Raw genomic sequence first — 8,798 nt, forward strand, 5'->3', positions numbered from 1 at the left:
AAATATAGGGATATAAAAAATCAATACATTATTCATTCAATATTTCATTAAGTTATGATAACATCCTATGTCGGTTCGTAATTTTGAGAGGTCTCTTGAGTTTTTTCCATTTTCTTACTCTTTATTTTGGAAAACCCTTTAATATTTTATTTTTCTAAATTCGTTTTCTTTTTTGCCATTTTATACCAAACTACCAGTGTATTTGTTTTCAAAAAAATGTCAAGCGCATGAGGCAAGCTATGACCAGTTTATTTGTTGATGACAGTGATTTTACTAGTACTTGTATTGTTAAGTCTCCTAATATATTCAGACAAGTTGACGCTGATGTCCATCTAGTTGTGAACTCTGGCCGACAACGCTAGGTAACACAGATCTATGATAAAGCAATTTAGTGAATAAGGTACAATTTATTAATTAAAATAACCAGTTCTTCAAAGTGTTATGCAATATGCAGTTCCCAGAAATTTTGCTATGTTATATTTACCTGATTCTAAATTGTGCAATGGCATAGTAAACGCAATAAAAATATAATTTATACAATGACATCATGAAAGTGCAACTTCTGAAGCAACATTGTTGCAAATTTTGAAAGACCTTTTTCTGATCCTCAAATTCATAAAGTCATAAACACGGCACTCTTGACAATAAAGTGAGACATCACTGCAGGATCAAGGTCTGTTTTGGAACACAGATGACCATGTAGTTGCTCCATTAACCACTGTACTCTGCATCAACTAAGGCATAACAGGGTGACAGCCTCAATAAAGGCCCCATGAACCATCATGGAAACAGCATATGATTAGTGCAGTGAAATGAAGCAACCAACTTCTGTTGCTGGGAAAATCACACACCAGCATTTGCTATGGACTCTATCAAAAGCTGGTATCCTTCAGGGACAGCTGTCTGTGAGTGTACACACTGGGTTAACGCTGGAATATCGGCATTTATATCCAGAAACCTAGCCAAGGTGAGCAGCAAATGGAAATCAGATATTCTCTTCACAAACGGAAGAGATTTAGTTCGCTCAAGGTGAGTCTTCACAGCCTTTGTTGTAACCGGAAAGTTCCTGTTCTCTATTGGGAATGTTGATGAAAGGGGGCCCTGCATACCACCATAAGCAGACATCAATACACAACTTTCATTTCAACATGTCTTAGCCATCTGTAATTCTGTACCCTCTTGTTGCAATTTTTTACTAGAGCTTATATTTTTGAAGGCATGGTAATTATAATGTTGGGAAAAAATGAATGCATGTGTAAAAAAAAAAAAAAGATAAGCCATATTGACTGTTTTACTCACAGGGTTGCTTATAAACATTTAAACAAACTATTAAATGAAACCCTTTATTTTTCCAAAATTCCAAAACAACCCCCTTCTTTGGCCCTGTGTCCCAAAAAGACCCTTGTGTATGAAGAGGGGTGGGGGGTCATAACCATTATATTATACTTGGCGGCTAAGTTGCACAACTCCAGTACAGGAGCAAGTACAAACACGAATCACATACGAGATACGGCACTATTAAAAAAAAGGGAAAAAAATTAAGGGTACAGAAATTTATTTGTAATCAATGATAAGTTAAGAAATTGCAGCCTCCATAGCAGTAACATCATTCAGAAAGGACATTGTTTCATCATTTAGGAATTTAGTTAACAAATAATAAGCTAACCACCAACTTTAAAATAACCAACACAACAATGAGAGAATATCTCCAAAACAGGTCATTAAATATGCCCCTTCCATGATATCTTAAGTAAAAGTTTGGAGTTTCAGTCTCGAAAAACAATAACACTAAATTCTTGGAAAGCCAATTAAAGAACAAAAATAAAGCCTGAAAGTAACAAAAATAGCCTAAAACAACCACCAAAACTAGAAGATATGGATTTGAAGATGAGCAACCACAATATCTATCCACACCTTAAGAACATATTATACAGACCTCACACATCAAGTTAGCAAATTAAGCCAGTCAAATATTTAATGCTGTCAACAATAAAGAAAAATAAAGGTGGTGCAGTGGTAAAGTGTTCACTTTCTATCCGCTGGGTCACAGGTTTGATCCCTAAAAACAACCTCTTTATGTAAAGGTAAGGCCCTTCCCCCAGAAATTGATACAGTGGGAGCCTTGTGCACTGTTTATGATCTTTAAGTGGAGTAACAAAAAATCTATTTGCCATCAAAACCAGCCAATTTTAATTTTACCAAAACATTAGGGTTTAAAAACATCAACAACATAAAGTAGATTGTTGGACTAAGTAAAATAGAACAATAAGAGTATACAAACTCTCACTCTTAAACACACAATTTGAAAGAGCAGCCATTCAATATAGCCATTCTCGATTGGACATATATCATTTGTCATCAATTTGGACATACATTACAAGTTCTACTTCATGCGTATAATCCTCTAGGTCCTGAAGGTGTAATGTATCGCTTTCAATCAGTCTAGTCAATAATTTCAGAAACTTTGACAGGCTAGTAAAACAAAGAGCCAATAACCTACGCATAGATTCCATGACTTGTACCAAAAGAAAAATTATCCCTTAAACCAGTGGAGGACTTGATGAACTAACAACTTTCTGGTGATGGACATCTAGACTATAACTATTCAAAATTCCATCCAGAGTTAAGAGTTCACTAAGCAAGCCGCCGATATGAGGGGGGCAGAGGTAACCAGGATATCATCTTACCAGTTTAGACAAAATGAATACAGGTATCAGATACAAGTTTGGTACAAAGTGTACGACACGTTGCTTTAAAATATTTAGTGTATGGGAAACAACATTAATAGATTTTAAAATTAATCTATATCTATAGTAATATTAAATAGAAAAAAGTTAGCAAGAAATAATGACATGCATATCCTTTGTGTTTCATTCCCCTAAGTTCCTTTTTTTATGACATAACAAAAAAACAACCCCTATCCTTAGTTTTAAAAAGCGCGAGGACCACCAAGGCGCAAAGGGTCCCTAGAGCCTAGGGGCAAGGCGCAAAGCGAAAGCGCACGCCTTTTGGATATGAGGCGCAAATTTTTTAATTTTTATTTTACTTCTTTTTTTTTTAATTAAAAATTAATCAAAAAATTAAATTAATGTGAAAATTAATTTAATTTATTTTATATTACTTTTTTTTTTAGAGTAATAATAATTTTTTTTTTTTTAACAAACCTCAAATTTAAGTATAGTAAACAATTAAAAATAATTTGTTTTTGTAAAATTAAAAAAAAAAAAAGAAAAAGAAAAAAAAAACAAACAAAAAGGAAGATGGTCACGTGATTAACAAAGTCAGAAGAAGGCAGCAGGCTTTTGTTACTTTATCAGTAAAGAAAAAAAATTAAGAAAAAATAATCTCTTTTACGTTATAGTCGGTATACATGCTGCCGGAAACCGCCGGGAAGTCATCTCCGGTGATGTCTGCCGTAGCAGAACCCATCAATTTACTCAATTGCAAAGCAACCCGGATATTAGGGTTTTTCGAAAATTAGGGTTTTTAGATTGAGGGTCCAATTGAAGTGATTTCATTCAATTATCAAGGGGCTTTTGTTCGAATTATCACTCTAAACACTGGGTAAGCTTCAATTTGAAATAAAAAACATTTATTTTTCAAAAATTAATCGAGATCCCCTTTTCTCACGCTTTGAAACATAAGGCGGTTGAGGCGCTGCGCCTTGCGCCTTGGTGGAGGCGGTCTGAGGCGCGCGCCTTCTGGAATGCGCTACGCCTGGGAAGACCAAGGCGTTTTGGCCTGCGCCTCGCCTCGCCTAGGCGCTCTCGAGGCGCGCTTTTTAAAACTAAGCCCCTATCATATTCACCCACTTTCCATCAATCAATAAAATGTTTTTTTAGTCACTTCCTCTTTCCCTTCGCAAGTAGATGAATAAGTTTATCAAATTCATTTACAAATTCAAGATGCAACAATGCATTTTCTCATTAAAACATTTAAAAAAAAAAAAGATAAATATGATATGAAAGAATATGCTAGTTGGCTGATTGCACAAGTATTTTAATATTCAAACTATGCCAACGAACCAAAACTAGCTTCAGATTAAAATATGTCTAACAAGTAGCAACAATTGTTCTTTGGTAAAAAGTGCATTTTTTTAAGGGAAGTAATAGTGTATTCAACACTCCAGGTCACTGATTTTGTTTTTTATTTTTTCTATTGTTTACTTTGCACCATAAATATTATAGTAAAATTAACTCACTCCCTAGATCTAATTGTATGCGAGTGCAAATTGCCAAATTCAATCCTTATTACATGTAGGGGTATCAACACTAGTACTCTGGCTCTCAACCTATATTACCCTGACTCTTCATTTGACCTCAAATACCAATGATGTCGTGTCCGTGTAACATGGTTTTCATGAATGATTTAAACACACATCACAATAATGCAGAACATTTTGCCACCAACTGGCTTAAAACACATTATAAGAGGTCTTTTCAAATCGATTGTTAATAAAAGAGAAGGGGGTGAATTTGGTAGAGAGAATTTACATTGACCACATTACCCTCATCATTATGTAAAAAAAATTATGAAAACATTAAATTATGCCACAGCTGTGAGGTAACATAATGAAATATAACCTCAGACAATTTGATGAAAAAAAACTGAACTTGGCAATAAACTTAAGTTCCTCACTTATTGACTCTTTTAAAGGTAAAAAATAATTTATACCTTTCTACTTCCCCCACCCCTGAAAACCCTCAACAAAGCAAACTCCATAATAGTCATTTGACAACTTTGTGATAGGTTGATTTAGCATTAGCTGAGATCAAAGGTAAGGTAGGTTACAGTGAGCAGATATAATATTTTCTTCTCCACAAAGGTGAATTTTGCAAGGGTATAATATGGAAACACAAAAGGAAATTCTAGTTTGAACTATGTGTTTGAGACAGGTAAGTGAGGTAACATGAAGAGTCTACATAACACAATTACACAGGTTAGTTGTCAATAATTTTTTGGGGCTTTTGGTTCAATTAAATTGAAAGAAAGGGAAAAGAAATACAAAAGGAAACAGAAAAAGGGGGACAATACATATGTTTGGTTATCTATGAAAGGAAACCTTTGACGTTCTTTCTTCTTCAAAATTTCAACCAACACCCTAACATTCATACCTCCTACATCTTCACCTTCTTGACGTGCACAGACGCATTGTCTCACACACCAAAAAAAAATTACACCGAAAATAATGCACAAAAATTTCGTAAGAAATTTTGTACACTGTAAAATGTAGCTATGATGGTGGAAGGCAGTGGTGTTGATCAAATTTGTCACTCATACCTCACCATTTGTTCTTTCTCTTTCCTAACTCATATTTGGGGTAGAGGATTAAAGCAGAGCTTTTGGAATGACCTTACAAACTAGAGGGAAAACCAAATGGAAAAATAACGTAACAAATAAATAGTGAGGAATTGGTGGGTGATGATCGCCCTTCAATTTTTTGAAACCCCTTAAACATACAACCCCTTTTTTAGAGTTATCAAACTTTAAGAAATCCTTTGAGGTGATGTGATTCATTTGATTGAAATGGTACTTTTAACTTAAAGCAATCATAAAATTTGAATTTCTCAAGTGAGTGTTATACATTTAATTTGATACCATCTTTAGCCTGGTTGATGGGCTTTTTTCACATGTTTCCTTTAGACTGGTGGATAGATTTTTATTTTCACATGTTTGATAATAAAATAAAGAGGAAGTTCTAAAATTGTGAATACTAGTCAATGTATATGAAAAATCAATGTTTTCCATGGCCCACTGCCCGTGATTGTTCTAAACACTGCATTTTGTGCCCCATAACTTTACTTTCATGTCCTGGTACTATGTTACTACCCTTACAAAGTATCATCATAAGTGCTTCTTAACACATCCACTTCTTGTAATTTTCTGAAGGGTCTACATTAATTCATCCTAATTATTACTTCTACTATATTAATTTCCTATTGGAGTTTACTTATTTCCTGCAAACTCTTATAGATACATATGCTTTTTAATTTTTATTGACACCTTTATGAGTTGATTTTCCCATATTCTCTTTTTCAGTATTCAATTTTACATTAGCTCATTTTTTCTGTATTTTTCTTCTATTTTCTCAAGCATCATGAATATTTCAAAGATATGGTATTTTAACAAAGAAACTCATAAACGGACACCTGCGAGTAACATCTGGGGCATGTATCTTATTATCTTTATGGTGTTCCCTCTTATGGTCAATCATAGTGCACAAAATATTAAATGCTCTTTCCCATTATTAGACTAATACTTTTTCTTTCCTTTTTTTCAATTATGGTTTTCAGTTCATTCCAATGTATTTGCATTTGTGCATAACTTTTACATTTGTAGGTTTTTAGAAGTATTTCATATTTAAGTGTTCTAATTTTATCTCAAGATTCTAAACTTTTCCACCATCACAAGTACATAAAGTTATTAAATTAATAATTGATGTTTCTTTTCATAGATATAGTATTTTTTTTTTTTATCACCTTCGTACTAAATATAGAGGAAATTTTAAGGTGCAGCTATTGTACAATTTAGAATTTCAGATGATATATTTAGTAGTTTGCTTTTGCCCCTGACCTCCACATGCCTATAAGTTCTTTAAAATTTCTAAGATAAACAGATTCCCTTGAAATTTTCTAAACTATTGCACCAATATTATTATAACACTTGAAAACTTGAAATAAGGATATTCATTATGTTCACAAGCTTCTATAATTACCATATGTAGTTTTAGATACCATAAACATTCACAGATTCCCTGTCCACTAATATGTGATACATTAATCTTATACATCGCCAAATGGTTAGGTATGATTTTTTGCATATAAGAATGAATAACACATAACCATTCACACTAAAAAGAAAAGAAAATATAGGAAGATAATAACTTCATCATAGCAAGTAAACAACCAGAGAATTATGTACCGGTAAAAGAGAACTTAAAACAGGATTGAGTTAGAGGCAACACCTGATGATCGAAAATCGAGACGACAACCAAGAAGAAATCATTATCCACCTCTATAACATCCTTCCCACCAACAACAACATCCTCCTTCATCCGGGATACCTTAGAATCAACCTCTTCCCCCTCCTTGCCACGCTCGAAATCGAACCAATCTTCCTTAAAAAGCCGAACACACATATCACTCATCTGAAAGGCCTCAAAATGCACATCAGCCACACCATCATCATTAACCTTGAGCTTCACTAAAGCTGTCACCCACTCCTTCAACCCACTCTCAGCGTGGAACTCCACAGCCTGAGCAACCTCCAAATACGACATCGTATAATCCTTCTTGTCCTGCCCAACAGCCTGAGTAAATATAAATCCAACCTTTCTCATCCCCAAACCCGTGGCAATCGCATCGACGAGCTTCTCTTCCTCACTATCCCTCATCAGCAGCAACCTTTCCTCCTCCCCCATCTGCGGCGGCTCATAAATAAAATCCACCTCCACCTTCCCATCCTCCGAAACGGTCCCATACATAAACCCGCCTCGCTTCACCGCAAACGCTAGGGTTTCATTCACATAACTCTGGAATGCATTAGCAGCATCCCTATCAAACGACACAAGCTGTGAATGAGGCGCTTCCTGCCGTGTCACCCTCATCTGTTTCGCAATCAAATCATCCATTGTCATCTTCTTCCCGAACGACCCTGCTGGAGTTATACTCGGACGACGAGCAGCAGCAACAATCTCACGCTCCCCATCATACGACAAATAGATAAGGGATCCATGCCCGATACCGAGAGATGACAATCGAATATCAGGATTCGCCATATCCGAAAACCGCGATCGATCGGCGGGGTTTTTGGCCAACAACAGATTTTGTTGGAGCGATATTGTTTGATTTGAGAGCGGTACATGAAGCTGTAACTCAATTAGGGTTTTGAGTTCGGCGATTGTAATGTTAGGGTTGTCGATTGTAACTCTTTCGACACCGTCACGGCTGCGAACTCTGATCATCACCATATTTCCCGGCGAATTATTGGATTGGATTAGTGGTGGTGAAATTTGATAGAATTAGTGATTGATTTATTGAATGCTTCTTTGCACTTGCTTTCTCTCTCCGCAAAGTTTGTGTTACTGAGGTTAAGAATAAACGAAAGACATGAGATGGTCGACAGATTCTACACCAACATTATATATGTGTTTGGGTTATCGGATGGAGTACCACCCAAGACAGGACATGTTTCCTGGGTTATACGGATGGAGCAGGTACTTTTGACTCAAACTAATACTTTCCCTTTCCCATAATATAGTTTTTAAATTTTATTCAGGGGCCGTTTGGTTGGGGGTATTTAACAAAGGGAATGGAAATCGACGGGAATCATTCCCTTTGTTGTTGTTTGTTAGGCCACTTTTCCATTTCTCCTTTCCCCCTTCATTCCCCTAAATCCCTCCAAGTTCATTTTCCACCCCCCAAGGTATTTCCATTCCATTCCTTGGCCACCACCACACCACCATACCACCACCCTCCTACCTACCCACATCACCCGAAAACTGCACCACCGCACCACCGCCTACCCTTCGCCGCACCTCCCCCACCCCTCGTCGGCCATCCCCTCAACTCCACCACCCCTCGCCGGCCATCCCCTCAACTCCCTCGAAAAAATTCCCTAATCCCGGTCATCCCCACGTCGCACCAGTCACCGCCCCTCCCTAACCCTTCGCCGCCCCCTGAAACTACCTTCCCTCCCCGGAAAACCTTCCCCACACCCACGCATAGCCCTTGAAAACGCCACCCCCTCTCCTCGAAAATGCCACCCCGACCCTAGAAACCCTTCTAAGTCGACCACCG

At 36.6% G+C, this 8,798-nt stretch overlaps 1 protein-coding gene across 1 annotated transcript; it reads right to left on the minus strand.

Annotated features, from left to right (window-relative positions):
- Positions 1 to 387: 387 nt before the first annotated feature.
- Positions 388 to 8,187, minus strand: LOC110692115 (NPL4-like protein 1). Its single transcript, XM_021869103.1, has 2 exons — positions 6,965 to 8,187; positions 388 to 1,101 (listed from the first exon to the last, which is right to left on the minus strand). The coding sequence occupies exons 1-2, from the start codon at positions 7,967 to 7,969 to the stop codon at positions 844 to 846; spliced, it is 1,263 nt and encodes a 420-aa protein (XP_021724795.1). The 5' UTR covers positions 7,970 to 8,187; the 3' UTR covers positions 388 to 843.
- Between the last annotated feature and the right edge of the window lie 611 nt (positions 8,188 to 8,798).

The sequence above is a fragment of the Chenopodium quinoa genome, unplaced genomic scaffold (genome assembly GCF_001683475.1).
Source record: "Chenopodium quinoa cultivar QQ74 unplaced genomic scaffold, ASM168347v1, whole genome shotgun sequence".
In the NCBI taxonomy this organism is placed as follows: domain Eukaryota; kingdom Viridiplantae; phylum Streptophyta; class Magnoliopsida; order Caryophyllales; family Amaranthaceae; genus Chenopodium; species Chenopodium quinoa.

Coding starts and splice junctions, on each gene's coding strand:
- LOC110692115 (XM_021869103.1), bottom strand. CDS start 7,969: ATGGTGATGATCAGAGTTCGCAGCCGTGACGGTGTCGAAAGAGTTACA. Junction 1,102..6,964: donor TCTCGATTTTCGATCATCAG/GTGTTGCCTCTA, acceptor GGTGGTATGCAG/GGCCCCCTTTCATCAACATT.